This window comes from Ostrea edulis, chromosome 6 (assembly GCF_947568905.1).
Source record: "Ostrea edulis chromosome 6, xbOstEdul1.1, whole genome shotgun sequence".
Classification (NCBI taxonomy): Eukaryota; Metazoa; Mollusca; class Bivalvia; order Ostreida; family Ostreidae; genus Ostrea; species Ostrea edulis.
The window spans coordinates 80,824,407-80,847,525 of NC_079169.1; the positions used below are offsets into that span (position 1 = coordinate 80,824,407).

At 36.1% G+C, this 23,119-nt stretch overlaps 1 protein-coding gene across 1 annotated transcript in view; it reads right to left on the reverse strand.

The window, feature by feature from the left end:
• The window catches only part of LOC125646791 (mitochondrial potassium channel ATP-binding subunit-like), a 39,804-nt gene that overhangs the window by 8,917 nt on the left and 7,768 nt on the right, over positions 1 to 23,119 (reverse strand). The window contains exons 6-14 of the mRNA XM_048873324.2: positions 17,879 to 18,019; positions 16,708 to 16,793; positions 15,820 to 15,917; positions 13,242 to 13,347; positions 12,873 to 12,945; positions 12,627 to 12,746; positions 10,689 to 10,761; positions 10,475 to 10,608; positions 1,042 to 1,113 (exon numbers count right to left, since the gene is read on the reverse strand). Coding sequence (XP_048729281.2) covers positions 1,042 to 1,113; positions 10,475 to 10,608; positions 10,689 to 10,761; positions 12,627 to 12,746; positions 12,873 to 12,945; positions 13,242 to 13,347; positions 15,820 to 15,917; positions 16,708 to 16,793; positions 17,879 to 18,019 — 903 coding nt within the window. The remainder of the gene's footprint in view (positions 1 to 1,041; positions 1,114 to 10,474; positions 10,609 to 10,688; positions 10,762 to 12,626; positions 12,747 to 12,872; positions 12,946 to 13,241; positions 13,348 to 15,819; positions 15,918 to 16,707; positions 16,794 to 17,878; positions 18,020 to 23,119) is intronic.

The window sequence follows — 23,119 nt, forward strand, 5'->3', positions numbered from 1 at the left end:
ACAGTACTCTAATACCAGACTTGTTAGTCACCGCTACAGTACTCTAATACCAGACTTGTTCGCCACCGCTACAGTACTCTAATACCAGACTTGTTAGTCACCGCTACAGTACTCTAATACCAGACTTGTTAGCCACCGCTACAGTACTCTAATACACCGCTACAGTACTCTAATACACCGCTACAGTACTCTAATACCAGACTTGTTAGCCACCGCTACAGTACTCTAATACCAGACTTGTTAGTCACCGCTACAGTACTCTAATACCAGACTTGTTAGCCACCGCTACAGTACTCTAATACCAGACTTGTTAGTCACCGCTACAGTACTCTAATACCAGACTTGTTAGCCACCGCTACAGTACTCTAATACACCGCTACAGTACTCTAATACACCGCTACAGTACTCTAATACCAGACTTGTTAACCACTGCTACAGTACTCTAATACCAGACTTGTTAGTCACCGCTACAGTACTCTAATACCAGACTTGTTCGCCACCGCTACAGTACTCTAATACCAGACTTGTTAGTCACCGCTACAGTACTCTAATACCAGACTTGTTAACCACTGCTACAGTACTCTAATACCAGACTTGTTAGTCACCGCTACAGTACTCTAATACCAGACTTGTTAGCCACCGCTACAGTACTCTAATACCAGACTTGTTAGTCACCGCTACAGTACTCTAATACCAGACTTGTTAGCCACCGCTACAGTACTCTAATACACCGCTACAGTACTCTAATACACCGCTACAGTACTCTAATACCAGACTTGTTAGCCACCGCTGTTTTCTTATGTTAGCCATCGTTGTTTTCTTATAACCTTGTGTAATACAGTACTCTAATACCAGACTTGTTAGCCACCGCTACAGTACTCTAATACCAGACTTGTTAGCCACCGCTGTTTTCTTATAACCTTGTGTAATACGTTACATGTAAATTGATTTGTACTAACTGTAACATCTCTAAATCTGCCTACCTCCACAGTAACATGTAAATTGATTTGTACTAACTGTAACATCTCTAAATCTGCCTACCTCTACATCTGTAGCATCTGGACATCCATATCTAATGTTCTCCATTACAGAGGTAGCAAACAGTACTGGCTCCTATGAAATACAAATGAAAAGTGTGAGTAAGAGTGAATTACATGTATATATCATACCAAAACAAGAATTGTCCATAGGCTACATAACTCACTTTGAAGCATGAATCTTTTTACACTTAGTCTATCCCCTTTGGTTCAAAAGATAATAGTCCAGATGAATGTTTTTGAACAGTAGGTCAAAGTCTACAGTCACTAAGGTCAAAGTCTACAGTCACTAGGTCAAAGTCTACAGTCACTAGGTCAAAGTCTACAGTCACTAGGTCAAAGTCTTGGTACCACATGACATGCCTGGTTATGAGGAATCTCATAAAGCCTTAAGGTTAAAGTTTTTGAAAAGTCTGCCAAAGTCAAAGGTCACTGGGTCACAGTCTTGGTACCAAAAGAAGAGCCTTGTCAGGAGGAATCTATATGTGAATATCAAGGCCTCCTTGAATCAAGACATATAGACAAGGTCAAAATCCAAGGTTACTGTCAAAAGTCTTGTTACCAAATAAATCACCTGATCATGAGAAATTCAAATGTGAAATATCAAAGCCCTAACCCCCTTGATTCTGAACACATTGCCAAGGTTAAAATTTTTGAAAAGTAGGTCATAGTCCAAGGTCAAGAAATCACCAGTCTTCATATCAAAAGAAAGGCCTGGTCATGAGGCATCTACATGTGAAATATCAAAGTCCTATCTCCCTTGGTTCAATAGATATTGCCAAGGTTCAAGGTCACTATTTGTGTAAAGCCCTTAATGCTCATTGTAAGTATGCACCCACTTTTTATGCTTGAATTCTACAAGCAAGAAAGATTATGCTTAACCTTTTCTTAAAAGTTTTACCCTCACTTTTTAGGCCCCATATGGGCACTGACCATGAATTCCTTATCCTAAAGGAATTTCTGTGAAAGTTTGTCATGCAGTTCCTGAAAGTCAAAAATGATGCAGATGCACATTTCATGATGATGGATGCATGGTCACAGCATTTCTGAGAAACTCTGGTGATCTGAGACCCACAGGAAACATTGCTCACCTGAGTTTCCATGGTCCTGCTGTTGTTCAGATGTTGTGGTTTTTAAAAAGATGTTTTTTTAATATTTTTTTTCCCATGAAATTTTTTATTCCATATTGTGACCCTAACCTAGCCCCAAATGGTCACAACATAACCAAACTCGAATTCACGCAACACGGGGATGCCTCAATACCAATATGACTGGAGATCAAGATCACAAGTTCAAAGATCATAGTATGACATGAAAGGTCTTGCAAAGTTGTCATACAAAATCCATATACAAAATATGAAAGCTCAACCATGAATAGTTCAAAAGATATGGAATATATGTCAAGTTTTCTTAAAAGTAGGTCAAACTTCAAGGTCAAGGTCATAAAGTTATAGGCATGTGTGTCAAAAACAATCTAGTCTCGTCAAAGGGAACACACACATGAAATATGAGAGTCCTTTCACTCACCATTCAAAAGTGGCAAGGTGAAAGTTTTGGACAGACAGACAGAACCAAAGTAATACCACCACCCCCTACCTCAGGCTATAGTTGCAGAGGCATTAAAAAAACTTAAATCCACATAACTTGGGAACATTTGCATTTTGATATGATTTATTGTGGCCCTTCTACTCTTGAAAATAATTTGTTTTAATTAATTTCCAGTATATTCTCATATAAATCTTTTATCTCCTATGGTGGACCTACCCCAACCCTGGGGCCCCTGATGTGAACAAGCTTGATACAGATATTAAAGTTTGTACTCTTTATGTGGTAGATGATGAAAATTTAGAATGGTAAGTGATTGATCCAAATTATGTATTGATTATCATTAATTTTGTGTTCAGATTCACAAACAATGAGAGGAGGATGGTGTACTGTTTATACACCCAGGCTGAAAAAGCTTGAATTTGAACTACCTCTAGATGTTTCTTCACATTAAAATGAACAATCATAGCCTTGCTGTTGTTGAGAGGAAGATTTTGAAAGATATTTCCCTTTAAATTCTTACGTAAAACTTATTCCCTCATTTGGCCCTCCACATCCCCTAGGGGTCATGATTTGAATAAACTTGAATCCCCACTACCTGGAGATGCTTGTATATTAATATGACTAATCATGGCACTGCTAATATTGAGATGAAAATTTTTAAAGCTGTTTCCTTAATATGCATTCCCATGTAAAACTCTGATCCCCTATTGTGACCCCACCCTACTTCTGAGGGCAACAATTTAAACAAGACTGAATATGCACTACCTGTGGATGCTTGTGTGATAAATCATGGCCCTGTCATTTTTGAGAAGAAATCTTTTTAAAGATTTTCCCATTATATCAACATATAAAACTTTGATCCCCTATTGTGGCCCATCCTACTCCTGGGTGCAATGATTGGAACAAACTTGAATGTACTTTACACCAGGAAGCTTTCCTGTAAATTCCAACCAAGTGACTCTTGAGAAAAAGATTTTTTAAATGACCCCATCCTAATTTTGCCTTTTCTTGGTTATCTCCCTTTATGGGGAAGCTTGGCCTTTCATTTGAACTTTCTTGAATACCCTTCACCCAAGGATGATTTGTGTCAAGTTTGATTGAAATTGGCTATGTGGTTCTTGAGAAGAAGATAATTAAAAGATCTCCACTTAAAAAAGGGTGTGGCAATTCATTTGACCAAACTTGAATCCCCTTTACCAAAGCATGCTTTGTGGCAAGTTGGTTGAAATTAGACCTGTGGTTCTGAAAAACAGAAGTTGAAATTGTTAAAAGTTAATGGACGGACAGATAAATGCTGAACAAAAATTGATCAGAGATTGAAGCTCACTTAATTGAGCTTAAAAAAAAAACCTTATTGATCTAGCTACTTTGCATAGGAAATAGCAGCTAGACTCTCTATGGGTAATATGTATTCAACTCTTAAAATGTGAAGTTTCCTAGGCCATATCACCATGCACAAGGATGCATTATTAAAACTTCAGTCACTAATCTGTTGGGATTTCTTTTCAGATATTTTGTCATACATCATCAAAGATATATACTCCATATGACACCCTTCATCTTACAATTCAGATGAATTTGCTGTGATAATAAATCTCTAAAATGTATCCATTATATTTAAAGATTAAAATGTAGGCAATACTATAATCAAACAATGGAGAATGGGAAGGAAGTACACAGAAATACATGGTATGCACTACTGAACATATTCAACCATCATTTATATATTCAACTTTCATCACTTTTTACTTGTAATTAGTTTAAACTGAATTATTTGTAGAGATTGATCTATCCTGGGCCAATCATTTAATGCTCAGGTCCTATGGATTTTTTAAGGAAATAGTTTTCAAATCAATAATATATACAGAAATCACTTAAAAACTTTGAAAAGATGTCCCAACAGGTGATCACACTGCAACATTATCTTTTATGAAGAGGGAAAACCTACATTTACATAAAAAAATCATGATTGAATTATTGGCTTTACCACATACTCGTAACAAGGAAATAGGAAAGCGATATTTCTACTCTGAGATTTCAAATAGATCAAACTGATAGTAAAAATGCATATTAATGGTTTCACTCAAGGTAAACATGTTGGTTAGGGTGCATGCACATGTAAACAATTTTGGTGATAAATCATTTTTACTAATGTAGGAGAGTCATTTACCCCAAGTGATGACATGATTAAAAATGCATTTTATATACCCATATATCCTTATATTTTTTATCCAATTAGAATCTCTGAAGTGATTTTGTTCTATTCATATTTCCTTGCAGAAAATTAAAAAGTAATTACGTATGTGTAAATATCACCCTGCGTAAAGACAGTATTTTGTAATGTCATAATATTTTGAGGCGATAAAAATATTTTACGCTAAGCTTAAATTATGAACTAGTTTATTCATACCAAAAGGAGTTTTCATCAATGGAAATAAATCAGATCACAAAAAGCCAGAATTATTTATATCATGAATCATAGATATTAACATTTTCAACTTGACAAAAGCCTATACACTTAAATATATATAAAAAAATGTTTTATCACAAAATACAAATATAAGAAATGAATGTTTTGCTAAATTATGATTGAAAACATTAGAAATATATGGGGTTATTTCTTCTACTTAAATCAGCCCTGTGTCCATTATGTAAATCACCCCACCCTTCTAAATCAGCCCTGTCCATTATATAAATCAGCCCACATTTCTAAATCAGCCCTGCATGTCCATTACATAAATCAGCCCACCCTTCTAAATCAGCCCTGTCCATTATATAAATCAGCCCACCCTTCTAAATCAGCCCTGTCCATTATATAAATCAGCCCACCCTTCTAAATCAGCCCTGTCCATTATATAAATCAGCCCACCCTTCTAAATCAGCCCTGTCCATTATATAAATCAGCCCACCCTTCTAAATCAGCCCTGTCCATTATATAAATCAGCCCACCCTTCTAAATCAGCCCTGTCCATTATATAAATCAGCCCACCCTTCTAAATCAGCCCTGTCCATTATATAAATCAGCCCACCCTTCTAAATCAGCCCTGTCCATTATATAAATCAGCCCACCCTTCTAAATCAGCCCTGTTCATTATATAAATCAGCCCACCCTTCTAAATCAGCCCTGTCCATTATATAAATCAGCCCACCCTTCTAAATCAGCCCTGTCCATTATATAAATCAGCCCACCCTTCTAAATCAGCCCTGTCCATTATATAAATCAGCCCACCCTTCTAAATCAGCCCTGTTCATTATATAAATCAGCCCACACTTCTAAATCAGCCCTGTCCATTATATAAATCAGCCCACACTTCTAAATCAGCCCTGTCCATTATATAAATCAGCCCACACTTCTAAATCAGCCCTGTCCATTATATAAATCAGCTAGCCCACACTTTTATTGTTTTATAGCCACATAGTAAAATCTATACACTGATTTCTTTTATATAATACATATATTGTACAATGTATATAATTATATCTTTCAGACATTGATTTCTTATATAAAGGTTTCTGATGTACATGTAATAGATATGGAATAAAAATCAAAATGCAATACACCATTAAAAATATTTAAGTTGGCAGGGTTGCATTCCAATCTCAGCAGTGCCATGGATGAGTGATACAAATCAAAAAAAAAAAAATACATGTTACAAAATAAAAATGATCACTAGATCTGGCTGCATTTGTAGATGTCAATCTGGTGCTATCTCCGGGTGACACACATCAACAAAACTCAAGGCTTTTTACACTGTATTAAATAGTAATATTCTACATTTTTTCCTTTCATAGGAAGGAAAAACCAATGTCATTGTGAAATACTGTTATAAATCACACAAAAAATTTATTGGTACTTCAGCAGGCCTGACAAGGAGATATCAAAATGCATCTCTATACATGTACATTCACAATATCATTTCGGTTCACTGGCTTTTATGCCACAAAGTGCTTGCACTTGTAAGATTACAACCTGATAGCAATAAATCGGCCAAAGACTTTTAAGTAAAATCCATACAAATTATTCATCCAATCACTTCACACCATACAAATTATAATTCATTTAATCACTTCACACCATATAGATTATTCATCCAAGCACTTCACACCATACAAATTATAATTCATCCAATCACTTCACACCATATAGATTATTCATCCATGCAAGCACTTCACACCAAATTCTAAGTCAAATGTGTTTCTTTATTACAGCAGGTATCTGTGAAAGTCCCATGTTGTACCTGTCCACAGTATTTACTATGAGGGTACATGATATCTTATATTTTGAACTATGCATAAATGCAATATGCCTATATAAACTTCACGTTCTGCAGAGTTTGGAATCCGTTACGGAATCACAATATTGAGTACGGCATCCAGCTAAACGTTGTACCGTATTTTACCCTAACAAAACTCTACTTATGTTGTAGGAGGATATGCATGTATTAATGGAAATCTGTTGGTTTGTCCATTTGAATGTAAACAAGGCTTATCTTCATTTCACAGAGAATCTGTACATGAGGATTCAAGACTCTTGATTGAAATTAGCAAAAGGATCTGGAAACCACTGATAACTCTCCATCTATAATCACATAGACAGACAGATTCCAGACAGCAGAAGATTTTTGAAAATTTGTCAATTTTTAGCAGATTTTGTCCCTGCCCCACCCTTAAGGCTTCAGGGGTGCAGGAATCTTGAAATATATAATCTATGTCTCCCTTGTCCAAGAGATGCTTTATACCAAATTTGAAAAGAATTGGAATAGTAATATCAAGAAGTTTAAAATGTTCAATTGTTAAAACACACACTAATAATCACTATGACTATTTTGGTCCCACAATAATACCAAAACCCCAACCAGCTGGAATCATGAATATTCAATTTTGATAAAGGGCTACCTGCTCCATCTAAATATCCATTTAGTTTCAATATAGTATCAAAAACATCAAAGATGTTATTTAAATGTTTTAAACACAAACACTAAAGTCAAATTTCATCCTTGCCCTAGAGTCAGAGACTCTACCGCAGGATCATACATTTAAACCACAATTTTGATAGAGGCATTTTGATAGAGGCCCTCCTGCTCTACATCACTATGCATTTAGTTTTTCATACATATATGTGGTTGTAGAGATGAAGATTTTTGAAAATTGGTCAATTTTGGGCAGTTTTTATCCCATATCACAGAGATGCAGGAGTCCAGAAATTTACAATTTATATCCCCCTTGTCCCAGAGATGCTTCAAACCAAATTTGAAAAGAATTGGAATGATAGTTATAAAGAGAAAAAAAACCCTGGAAGAATGGCAGTTATCAAGAAGTTAAAAATGTTCAGACACCACCGGACACAGACCAATAGCAATAGGTCACCTGAGTGACTCAGATGGCCTAAAAATGTTACATGCTTGTAGGCTAACATGTGCCCAATGTTTTCTAAAGCAAAGTACATGTAATTGTAAAATTTTAAAAGCTGTGTCATTTTCTTTTCAAAACCCTACATTTGCTCACCTCTGTGACAATATGTGGCTTTAGTCACATGATTGTGATTAATATATACTTCTACTAAGGTCTCATCTTAAAACAAGTTTATACTAGGTTTCATGGATATGGGTCTATTTTGAAATTAAGTGAAAAGTGGGGGCACATGAGGTCCTCATTTTACCGCGCTTTTTTCAATTTCAATAAGCTTTGTAATATTTGTGTTTTACTGTATAATTTTTCGATGTCCATAAGCTTGTTATATTTGTGTTTTTAATTACTGTATAATTTTTCGATGTCCATAAGCTTTGTTGTAACTATGTTTACAAATTTCATGACTGTAATTTGTTAGCAGAAGAGATTTTAGTTTTTAAATAGATTATCTCCGGGCACTTTCTACAAAATTTGTCCTAACTGCAATATATACAATGTTCATCACCAAGAGATATTGTTCAAAAATATTAATGACAATTTCTACTCAAACAAGCGAATTCAGTGAACTTATGCCCCCTGCTTAAGGACACATCTGTTTAAGTCATGTTTTTTATATGTGGAAAACAGTGTTAAGAAATACTCTTCTGGTAAAGTTTCAATGCCTAATCACAATAAAAACAAAATCATCCAGATATCATCATCACTTAAGGTGGGAAACCACCTACATGTACTTTGCTACACATACATTTATGATACTTTTTCAAATTCCTAAATTCCCAAACATGATTATCCACGAATCACTGATAGACTGTGTGAACATACCTATGTATTGTATAATGTAGAAAGACTGATAGAATCACTGATAGACTGATAGAATCACTGATAGACTGATATAATCACTGATAGACTGATAGAATCACTGATAGATTGATAAAATCACTGATAGACTGATAGAATCACTGATAGACTGATAGAATCACTGATAGACTGTGTGAGCATACCTATGTACTGTATAATGTAGAAAGACTGATAGAATCACTGATAGAATCACTGATAGACTGATAGAATCACTGATAGACTGTGTGAACATACCTATGTATTGTATAATGTAGAAAGACTGATAGAATCACTGATAGACTGATAGAATCACAGATAGACTGATAGAATCACTGATAGACTGATAGAATCACTGATAGACTGATAGAATCACGGATAGACTGATAGAATCACTGATAGAATCACTGATAGACTGTGTGAACATACCTATGTACTGTATAATGTAGAAAGACTGATAGAATCACTGATAGACTGATAGAATCATGGATAGACTGATAGAATCACTGATAGACTGATAGAATCACTGATAGACTGATAGAATCACTGATAGACTGATAGAATCACCGATAGACTGATAGAATCACTGATAGACTGATAGAATCACGTACTGATAGACTGATAGAATCACTGATAGACTGATAGAATCACTGATAGACTGATAGAATCTCTGATAGACTGATAGAATCACGTACTGATAGACTGATAGAATCACTGATAGACTGATAGAATCACGGATAGACTGATAGAATCACGGATAGACTGATAGAATCACTGATAGATTGTGTGAGCATACCTATGTACTGTATAATGTAGAAAGACTGATAGAATCACTGATAGACTGATAGAATCACGGATAGACTGATAGAATCACTGACAGACTGATAGAATCACTGATAGACTGATAGAATCACTGATAGACTGACAGAATCACTGATAGACTGTGTGAACATACCTATGTACTGTAAATGTAGAAAGACTGATAGAATCACTGATAGACTGATAGAATCACTGACAGACTGATAGAATCACTGACAGACTGATAGAATCACTGATAGACTGATAGAATCACTGATAGACTGATAGAATCACTGACAGACTGATAGAATCACTGATAGACTGATAGAATCACTGACAGACTGATAGAATCACTGATAGATTGTGTGAACATACCTATGTACTGTAGAATGTAGAATTAGGTATTTGTATTTCCAACAGAAAAACATTAGAAAATCACTAAAAAAAATAAAAAAAATTTTAAAATCAACCATAAGATTAGAGCTTAGTATGCAGTACTTCCTAGGGAAATGGTGTACCCGATTAATGAAGCCTAAGGCCAAGTGTAACTGATTAATGAAGCTTAAGGCCAAGTGTAACTGATTAATGAAGCTTAAGGCCAAGTGTAACTGATTAATGAAGCTTAAGGCCAAGTGTAACTGATTAATGAAGCCTAAGGCCAAGTGTAACTGATTAATAAAGCCTAAGGTCAAGTGTAACTGATTGATGAAGCCTAAGGCTTAGTATCACTGATTTCTAATGTCTAAGGCTTAGTGTCACTGATTTATAAAGCCTAAGGCTTAGTGTCACTGATTTATAAAGCCTAAAGCTTAGTGTACCTGATTGATAAAGCCTAAGGTTTAGTGTACCTGATTGATAAAGCCTAAGGCTTTGCCTCTTAACCAGGAAGGATCCAGGTCTTTCAGATTCACTCCATCTATACTAATCTTCCCATTATCAATGTCATAGAAACGCTCTAGGAGTGCAGCCACGGTGGATTTACCTGAACAGGAGAAAATTTGGGTTAAAAAAGAATGGAGGTGTACCAAGAAAGATAAATCTTAGACGTATTGTATTAATTACCTCCCCCTGACAATCCTACTAACGCCACCACATTTCCTTTTGGGATCTTCAGATTGAAATCCTTTAAAACTTTCTGAAATCAGATAAACAGGTGTAATGGCAAAATTGCATGCTATCATCCAAACACAAGGAACCTTTAAAACTTTTTTAACCCTTTCTCAAACGACACTTTTTTTAAAAAGGCTTTTAAAGGCACAGGTTCACGATTTTTGATAAAAATATTTTTCATTTTCAATGTTAAACATTAAAACTATAACTCATTTAATGTTGACAGCCAAAATTTTGACCTTCTGAATGCAAGACTAAAAGCAATATTTTGACCTTAAATCTGTGTTATGTAAACAAAGACTCGAGTCTTTTTGTGTATACAAATAAACAAGTGAAATATTGATTTTGTAATATAAAGCATCTTAATTTTTGCATAGTCACAAATTTTAACTTTTAGATGACATATTTTACCCCAAAAATGCTTGAAATGTGAAAGATATGATAAAATTAGATCGATATCTAATTCTTTTGAAAATTTCGTAAACAATAACACACTGCAATCTTTGTTTACAAAACATATAACAAACTCTCTAAAATGAGCTTCTGCGATGATGCATAACCATAATTTTTGTGTGAAATCTTTTAAACACATTACACAGTAGATTTTGATCATTAAAAGTGAAAAAGAAAATTTTGTGGAAAATCGTGAATCAGTCCCTTTGAGTAGTATTGAAATGATAATATTTATTAACAATATTTATTGATAGAACAGCCAATGTCTCTATGCTGACTAAGATGATAGAACAACCAATGATTCTATGCTGACTAAGATATGGTTCTATGCTGACTAAGACACATTGAGAACTGATGCGACATACATGTATTCTATTCCATATCATAAAATAAGTACGGTATCAGATTAAAAATGATACTAAGGGCCATAGTTAATCAGGGTCAACTGAAGTAATAGTGGGTTTATAACTTACAATAACTTACAAAACTTACAATAACTTACAAAACTTACAATAACTTACAATAACTTACAAAACTTACAATAACTTACAAAACTTACAATAACTTACAAAGTCTTCACACTAGCCAGTTAAATGAACCCACTTTTAAAATGAGTAAAGCTATCCTACTATGGACAATAAAGTGGGTTGAGAGCTGAATTTTGCCTTAAAATATTCAGTTGTGATATTAAGGTTCTTAAATCTGTACAAGAAGTACAAAACTGAAATAAATAGAATTACTCATTTAGTAATCATACAGATTTGAATTTCTATATGCTAAATCTTTAAAGTGAGTTAAGTTAACCCACTTTGAGCTATAAATTAAAGTTCGTTAACATTAAGAGCTATGTCGTTTTTAGAAATCGTGTTTGTCTGTTTTTGTTAAATCTCTACTGATATTCATCGAATGAGCGGTTTTATTCAAATATTTAAGAGAAAAATTTAGACCTTGGCTTGATAAAAGAAAAAAGAATTTATACTAACTTAGCAAAGGTTAGAGGAAAAGGTAAAGTTCCTCCAAACTTTGCCACTGACTCACTGATCAACGAGAGTGCTAATTTGAGTATTTATACGATTATGTAACCAATCAAATCAAAGATACTAAACATAGAACATCTACCAATAGAAATGAAAGTAATGACTACAATTTAGGAAAATAAACCAGACCCATTCCAAATAATGGGTATTTAAAGTAAAGCAGTAGAAAATCTGTATCGATATTTGTTGATTCTATTATACATATGTATATATGTATACATGTAATATATGAATTTGAACAATGAGTCATATCACTGAGACACTCACTGATGCCATATTATAAACTAGTAAACACTTGGCACAAAGGATGATAAATCAAAATCTTATTTTTGGAAACAAAATTTTCAGCTTTTTAAAAAAATTAATATTGAACAATAATCCCTGCCATCATTGATTTTACCTGCTCTGCTCGCGTTGGATACGAAAAGCTGACATGTTCAAATTCCACATCACCTTTCAAGGTAAAGTAAGGGATTGTCTTTCCTCCCCTGATCGGGATCTTCGGTTGATGATTAATAAACTAAATAAAAGTCATACATGTTGTATATCTAAGTGTATATGTCACCAGTAGTATCATGTTACAGACAATAAACATATCATGTTTAATATATATGTGAACAAAAGAAGAAAATTATCTAAAGCATACCTCAAATACTCTGGCACCCGCACTCATTCCTTTAACAACGTTTCCAAATAAAAACGACATCTGAGCCAGCGACCTGTTGAAACAGATATTGTAAACACTAGCTAGCACAATGACATTTCAAAAATTTCGTTTTGACAGATTGGAAACTACAGAGAGAATGTACAATCCCGTACACTGCGTATTAAGCAAAACTTGTTCAAGCTAGGTTTCCATGTGATCTGGCTTTATAAATATACATTAGAAATCTAATTTCCGAGTCATTTAAGAGAAATATTGATATTAACGGTAAATCTAAGTTGAAATCAAATTCTGTAACAGGAGTTGTATAAGATTTACATTACTAATAAAACATGAAACAAGTGGATATACCTTTCAATAGTCTGGGAGGAGACCAGAAAGGACATAAGATTTCCAGCAGTTATCTCCCCTCCAGACATAAGGTACCCTCCAGCAAACATTGTCCCCAACACTATCCCTGTAACACAGAAACGTCTACATGTGATCAACTTCCTATAATTCTCTGATACCGTGCAAATACAGTGCCACCTCAGTATATCCCCCCTGTTATATCATCACCCGATCTATCACCACCCATTATATCACCACCCCTTATATCACCACCCGATCTATCACCACCCGATCTGTCACCACCCGTTATATCACCACCCGATCTGTCACCCGTTATATCACCACCCGATCTGTCACCACCTGTTATATCACCACCCGTTCTATCACCACCCGATCTGTCACCACCCGTTATATCACCACCCGTTATATCACCACCCGTTATATCACCACCCAATCTGTCACCACCCGTTATATCACCACCCGTTATATTACAACCCGATCTGTCACCACTCGTTATATCACCACCCGATCTATCACCACTCGTTATATCACCACCCGTTATATCACCACCCGTTATATCACCACCCGTTCTATCACCACCCGTTATATCACCACCCGATCTGTCACCACCCGTTATATCACCACCCGTTATATCACCACCCGTTATATTACAACCCGTTCTATCACCACCCGTTATATCACCACCCGATCTGTCACCACCCGTTATATCACCACCCGTTATATCACCACCCGTTATATCACCACCCGTTATATCACCACCCGTTATATTACAACCCGATCTGTCACCACTCGTTATATCACCACCCGTTATATCACCACCCGTTATATCACCACCCGTTATATCACCACCCGTTCTATCACCACCCGATCTGTCACCACCCGTTATATCACCACCCGTTATATCACCACTCGATCTATCACCACCCGTTATATCACCACCCGTTATATCACCACCCGTTATATCACCACTCGATCTATCACCACCCGTTCTATCACCACCCGATCTGTCACCACCCGTTATATCACCACCCGATCTGTCACCACCCGTCATATTACCACCCGATCTGTCACCACTCGTTATATCACCACCCGATCTGTCACCACCCGTTATATCACCACCCAATCTGTCACCACCCGATCTGTCACCACCTGTTATATCACCACCCGATCTGTCACCACCTGTTATATCACCACCCGATCTGTCACCACCCGTTATATCACCACCCAATCTATCAACACCCGTTATATCACCACCCTCTCATACCTCCATCGAAATGTGTAGAACAGAATCCATACCAGCTTAAAAACCCTGATATAATGCCAAACTTGTCTATCACCATCTGCCACCCATTTTCAGGTTCATAAGGTCAAATTACCAATATTCATTTCCTGCTAACAACCCCAACAACCAAGGATCAGAAGCCATGATGATATATGTACACAATGGTGACATTGATCTGTCATGTGAACCACAATCAATCTACATTTAGGGTGTGTCCTGACAAGAGGTAAGTATAGATAACTGCAATAATAGCTGGAATACAATCATTTAAATATTGTCTCTGAAATTGTCCAGTAGAATTGTCCATGCGTAAACAGAGAAATCTGTTGTAAATTTTGTATATCATGTGACCTTTGTGTGTATTTGATGTGTGTGACTTCATAGTTTGTGTTTCAGACAAAAGTTGCAGCCATTACATGTGTTTGTCAATCGCTCAGCGTATTCAGTCATCATAGAACCTACCATGACACAAATGAAATGGCTGTACATTTTCTTATGTGTTTTACAATTTCACAAGTGCAGAACATCCCACTATTTTACAAAGTTTTTTAAAGAACTAAAGCAAAACATTATTTCATGCATTCACATACCAGTATCTTGTCATATGTGAATGACAATAAAAGGACAATTGATCAACCACATTTTTTTTCCAAATTGGTGAACTAAAATGGTCAAACTCCTTATAATGCTATACCCTCACCAAAATAGGCTGGGACAAGTTCTGACAATATACCGAGATGACACCATATGCCGGGTATTATGTGCCCAAGTCTGTCAATCCAAGGGGCTACAAATGTATTCTACTTGCATCTACCTAGGACTGGTGGAAGAGCAGGCAATAAAACTTTTTAATCTAATTAGATACATGTAAGTCAATGGCATGGAAGCTGCTAATAAAAAAAGACTTGGGTCATTCATCTGGAAATATTAGGACAGAGTCACGTTCAGAATCTGAAGCCAATCTTACAGTCTGTATGTCTGGATGCACTCTGTGGTTTTTTTTATATTTCAAACAGACCCAAAATATCTCAAATTTTTTCAATCACCACCCCTTGAGAAGTGACATCATTTGAAGAAAACGAAATCCTGTCCTTTTAAGAATGTATTGTGCATATACTACTTGAAATATGAAGACAACAGAAAATGAGATCACAAATGTATAGAAAGAAACAGGCCAGACAAACCATAGATCAGGGAATCTCACACGAATCTGCAGCATCAGTAAGCTAAAAGAAAACAGGCTCATAAAATGCTAAAGCATTCTGTTTGAGGAAAACAAGTGGAGTTAATACCCACCATTTAGAGCCATGTTGGAGAGACCTTGAAAAGCTCCGATGCCTAAACCTAAGTTAATATTCATCCTCCTAGACAGCTCCACTTGCTGACTGTATAATCTGTAAGATGTACATGTACACATTAATAATCTCATACAGTAAGTCAGATAATTTGCGGACATTCTCTCCTCCTTTTCAGTCCAGGAGTGATGCTAATCTTTGATCAATTTATATGATATAACCTGGTTTGAGGCAGTTTACGCTTTATAAAATGAAAAACGTGTTAAACTGTCCTGAACTAGGTTATATTTTATGTATTGTTTAAAAATTATTAATATATACATTTGTAGTATTCCTTTGTACATAATATGATAAACAAATCAGTTTGACAAACAAATAGCTCTATCTCTAATGAAGTTTTTGGGAGGTCTATATTAAGTAGCTTAGAAAGGAAAGCTAGCTCATATACATTAAAAATGTACCCTTGTGGTCAGTCTACAACATGTACCGTGTCTGAATGGTATTTCACATTTAGCAATTGATAATTAATTGTCTATTCTTAAGAAAGATATTCTAGATGACTTGAAAGAATGCAGACTATCAAATAATCCCACTGAATACACAAACCTGAAATTCATATCTAAGATTTCACCTTACTTTCTAACCATTAAAGATTTTATCTTATTTTGATTTCATCTTACTTTGATTTCATCTTACTTTCCAGCCATTAAAGATTTCATCTTACTTTGATTTCATCTTACTTTGATTTCATCTTACTTTCCAGCCATTAAAGATTTCATCTTACTTTGATTTCATCTTACTTTCCAGCCATTAAAAATTTCACCTTACTTTCCAGCCATTAAAGATTTCATCTTACTTTCTAAGACTAGCTATTAAAATCTAAACCTACTCATTCTCTTTTGTTTCCATGGCGAATGCTCTCACTGTTCTGACATTTCCTATTGCCTCGTCAGCAACAGCCGTGCTCTTGGCAACCTGAAAGCACCAAACAAATGAACAGAATGATTCTGGTACAGCGTGTGTACAAAAGTCGAGGAAGGAACAGGAGTCGTGAAGTTCTCATCATTTTGCGGTAGAAAATGTCAAAATTTGATTTTGAAAGGTTACAAATGCAAAGAGTTCAAATGAACAGACTTTTCCCACAAATTAGCTACATTTATCTACTGTGATTAATCAAAATAGACAAAATAACAGGTCATTGCATCATTGTCTTACAGAGTATACTGTAGAATCATTTAAATTCGTGGAGGCCAATTTTCGTGGATAATTGCTGAATTTTTACGGGTTTGTGGGGGCATAATTTCATGGATTTATATATTTGTAAGAAAGATAACTCTGGAATGTTTGCTTTTGTCTTTATTTGTTGAGGATGTAAATTCGTGGATGAGGGGTATCCACGAATTCCACGAAAATTGAGCCGCCACGAATTCTAATGATTCCATAGTACTAGAGGTGCTCAGTGTAATAATGTCATAAACAACGTATCACCCATTTACTACAACTGTTTTCTTCTTCTTTAAAATATGCAGGACATTGGTCAGAATTATGACATCATATACACAAAAATGCACCAATCGTCATAGTGGAATACTGATAAATTTCACCTTATTTTTCGTACTTTCATATTATGGAACAACAGGCCATAGCAGTAACCCGAGTGTCATCTGAAAGAACAGTCAAGTTGCATATTGTTGGTGCAACAAATGCATCTTTCAGACTCTGAAAACTGAATGGCTTCGATTTAGGTGACCACAGTTCACGGTCACAACAATTTTAGTAATAAGCAAATTTTGTACCAATATGAGCTTCAACTCTTACGCTTTATCACTTCACATCCTGAAACAAGTATTTCTAACACATGTATTTACATGTACCTGCAGTTACCTGAACTAACTAACATAAAATTTCAGGTCATGACACAATGTGTTTGGTCATGATTGACATTAAGTTTGTGTCTATCTTGTATCAGCTTCAGTTATGATACTAAGTTATGGGCCATTGCAGTCTATTTAACAGTTTACCTTGACCTTAACCAAATGACCTTTGATAAATAATCTTACCTGATCCTGTGCATCTTTAGAAAGAGCCCGTAATCCTGATCCCATCACAGTTCCCACCCCAATAATAGCTGGAATTACAGTCACCATGAGGACGGTCAGTTTGGGAGATATTGTATACAGTGTAAACACACAGCCTATTGTCTGAAAAGGAAATGTAACACTACCTTAAAGCACACAGTCCATTATTCAGAAAGGAAATGTAACACCATCTTTAAACACAGTCCATTATCCAGGGAGAAAATGTAACCCAATCTTTAAACAAATTGCATAGTCCATTATCCAGAGAAAAAACTGTAACACCATCTTTAAACACACAGTCCATTATTCAGAAAGGAAATGTAACACCACCTTAAAACACAGTCCATTATCCAGGGAGAAAAAGTAACCCAATCTTTAAACACATTGCATAGTCCGTTATCCAGAGAAAAAAAATGTAACAACATCTTTAAACACACAGCTAGTCCATTATCCAGAGAAAAAACTGTAACAACATCTTTAAACACACAGTCCATTATCCAGAAAGAAAATGTAACACCAACTTAAAACATGCACAGTCTATTATTCAGGGAGAAAAAGTAACCCAATCTTTAAACACATACGGTAGTCCATTATCCAGAGAAAAAATGTAACACCACCTTAAAACACAGTCCATTATCCAGAAAGGAAATGTAACACCATCTTAAAACACACAGCTAGTCCATTATCCAGAAATGAAATGAAATGCCATCTTTAAACACACAGTCCATTATCCAGAAAGGAAATGTAACACCATCTTTGAACACACAGTCCATTATCCAGAAAGGAAATGTAACACCACCCCTAAACACAAAGTTTAATAGCCTATTCATTGAGGAAGCTACATGTGTCACATAGAAGGAGGATAAATGTACCATACAGTCTTATCACACATTGTTCACGAGGGACATTGCATGATATCACACATTGTTCACAAGGGACATTGCGCATGATATCACACATTGTTCACAAGGGACATTGCGCATGATATCACACATTGTTCACGAGGGATATTGCATGATATCACACATTGTTCACAAGGGACATTGCACATGATATCACACATTGTTCACAAGGGACATTGCGCATGATATCACACATTGTTCACGAGGGATATTGCATGATATCACACATTGTTCACGAGGGACATTGCATGATATCACACATTGTTCACGAGGGACATTGCATGATATCACACATTGTTCACGAGGGATATTGCATGATATCACACATTGTTCATGAGGGACATTGCATGATATAACACATTGTTCACAAGGGACATTGCATGATATCACACATTGTTCACAAGGGACATTGCATGATATCACACATTGTTCACAAGGGACATTGCATGATATCACACATTGTTCACAAGGGACATTGCGCATGATATCACACATTGTTCATGAGGGATATTGCATGATATCACACATTGTTCACGAGGAATATTGCATGATATCACACATTGTTCACGAGGGACATTGCGCATGATATCACACATTGTTCACGACGAATATTGCATGATATCACACATTGTTCACAAGGGACATTGCATGATATCACACATTGTTCACAAGGGACATTGCACATGATATCACACATTGTTCATGAGGGATATTGCATGATATCACACATTGTTCACGAGGAATTTTACATGATATCACACATTGTTCACGAGGGACATTGCGCATGATATCACACATTGTTCACAAGGGACATTGCATGATATCACACATTGTTCACAAGGGACATTGCATGATATCACACATTGTTCACGAGGGATATTGCATGATATCACACATTGTTCATGAGGGACATTGCATGATATAACACATTGTTCACAAGGGACATTGCATGATATCACACATTGTTCACGAGGCATTTTACATGATATCACACATTGTTTACAAGGGACATTGCATGATATCACACATTGTTCACAAGGGACATTGCATGATATCACACATTGTTCATGAGGGACATTGCGCATGATATCACACATTGTTCACAAGGGATATTGCATGATATCACACATTGTTCACAAGGGACATTGCATAATATCACACATTGTTCACAAGGGACATTGTGCATGATATCACACATTGTTCATGAGGGATATTGCATGATATCACACATTGTTCACGAGGAATATTGCATGATATCACACATTGTTCACGAGGGACATTGCGCATGATATCACACATTGTTCACGACGAATATTGCATGATATCACACATTGTTCACGAGGGACATTGCATGATATCACACATTGTTCACGAGGGACATTGCATGATATCACACATTGTTCACGAGGGACATTGCATGATATCGAACATTGTTCACAAGGGACATTGCATGATATCACACATTGTTCACAAGGGACATTGCATGATATCACACATTGTTCACAAGAGCCATTGCATGATATCACACATTGTTCACAAGGCACATTGCATGATCTGATCATACAACCTAAATCATCTCAAACAGCTTAATCATCAAACAAAAATAAAAAGGAAAGCCTGTCATCTGATAGGGTGACATCACACATAGTATGAACAACAAATCTATCGTCTGATTGGGGGGGGGGGGGGGTGTGTTATCACAAACTGTATCCGTTTACCTGATTAGGATATGGGGCTCACGGTGGGTATGACCGGTCGACAGCAGATGCTTACTCCTCCTAGGCACCTGATCCCACCTCTGGTGTGTTTTGGGGTCCGTGTTTGCCCAACTCTCTATTTTGTATTGCTTATAAGAGTTATGAGATTGATCACTGTTCGTTATCTTCACCTTTCATGCAAACACCCAGTTTATTGATTATCAAGTGTTAGGATTTTTCTCTTCTGAGATTTATTTAAGGAATGAATATCTAGGTTGTTTGTATCATGAGGATATACATATAAGTATCCGGACAACAAGATATGATTTTCTGCCAATTATAAAGTCAGAGCTCCAAAACGAAGTACTTGTTGTATAAAAGTGGGCTTTTTCCGAGTACTACTATTTTCCCCCGGCACATTAATGAACTCCCTTGCACAAAATCCACTCCAATTTTAATCTTATTTTAAAAATCTAGATCCCAGAGACCTTGATTCTGAAAATTGAAAAAAAAATCCCTTTGTTTCCTTTAGTAAAACTGGTGTCACTTAACCTTGATCTTAGTTTGTAGACCCTGTCCCAACATCCTCTCATCATTTCTGAAAATCACATGTCTCTATCACTTCTGGTTAAAAAGCTACACAAGTTTTTATAATCAAAGTCAAAGGTCAAGGCCACTGGATTCACTTGACCCTGATACAAGTTTTTATGATCATGTTCAAAGGCCAAGGTCACTGGTGATACTTGTTTGTAGGTCACAACATCCTTTTATCATTTCTGAAGTTTTCATGTCTCAATCGGTCCTGATTCTAAAGTAATACATGTTTTCAAGGTCAAGGTCACAGGAGTCATTTGACCTTGAAACCAGTTTGTACCCTCTTATCATTTCTGAAGATCCTATGTCTCTATATTAATTCTACAGTTAGACCAGTTTTTATGTTCAAAGTCAGAGGTCAAGATTCTTGGAGTCATTTGAACTTGGTATTAACTATAGGTTGTTTTTATGAAGAACAAATGTCTACCCCAGCTCCCAAGGTGGAAGTGCTCCAAATGAAACCTCCTCCCCTCATTGAACTGCATGGTATGGAGGAGAAAGCATGAGCAGGAACATAGACATTATGAATTCCGATAAGCCATATAGGAGACATGTTCACAAACTATTTTAAATTCTCAACACCTCAGATCCAATATAACTTTTAAAAAAACAATTGGATCCTCCTGTACCTTCAATATCCACATCTGCAAATGGCATTGAAGTTTTGTAAAAAGCTTCAAGTCTATTGGATAAGACATATAGGAAAAGAAGCATTCACAAGCTATTTCAACATCCTCCATCCCTCTCAGATCAACTATAACTTTTAGGAAAATAATTGGATCCTCCCATCCCAACAATATGCAAATCTACAAATGGCAAGAAGCATTGTACAAAGTTTCAAATCTATCAGATAAGTCATATAGGAGGAGACATGTTCACAAGCTATTTTACATCCTCCACCCCTCTTAGATCCACTATAACTTTTAAGAAAATAATTGGATCCTCCTGTTCCTACAATATGCACATCTGCAAATGGCATTGAAGTATTGAAAACAGTTTCAAGTCTATCCGATAAGTCATATAGGAGGTGAAGCATTCACAAGCTATCTAACATCCTCCACCCCTCTTAGATCCAATACAACTTTAACGAGAATAATTGGATCCTCCCATCCCATTAACATGCACATCTATATATGGCAATGATCCAAGCATTGTACAAAGTTTTAAGTCTATCCGATAAGCCATATAGAAGGAGAAGCATTCACAAGATTTTGTGACAGAAAGTACAAAAACAATTTGTCCGACCCCACCCCGGAAGGGGAGAGACATGATTTGTAGATCCCATCATCCTTTCTGAAGATCCCATGTCTCTATCAGACCTGGTTCTGAAGTAATACCAGTTTTGTTTTAAGTTCCAAGGTCAGAGGTCAAGGTCACTGGAGTCTCTTGACCTTGATACTAGTTTTGTAGGTCATATCATCCTCTCATCATTTCTATAGATCCCATGTCACTATTAGTCCCAGTTCTACAGTTATAGCAGTGTTAATGTTCATGGTCAGAGAGACGGAGAAAAGGAAGCACTGAGGACAATGAGTCTCCAAACCTCATCAGAGAGACGGAGAAAAGGAAGCACTGAGGACAAACAATGAGTCTCCAAACCTCATCAGAGAGACAGAGAAAAGGAAGCACTGAGGACAAACAATGAGTCTCCAAACCTCATCAGAAAGACGGAGAAAAGGAAGCACTGAGGACAAACAATGAGTCTCCAAACCTCATCAGAAAGACGGAGAAAAGGAAGCACTGAGTACAATGAGTCTCCAAACTTCATCAGAGAGACAGAGAAAAGGAAGAACTGAGTACAAACAATGAGTCTCCAAACCTCATCTGGAAGACTTGATCAAAGCATATCATATACTAGTAATCGACAACGATAAAAGAATAAAATACTGTGGAATCATTAGAATTCGTGGTGGTTCAATTTTCGTGGAATTCGTGGGTACTCCTCATCCACGAATTTACATCCTCAATGAATAAAGACAACTAGTATACAAGAATCTTACAAATATATAAATCCACGAAATCACGTCCCC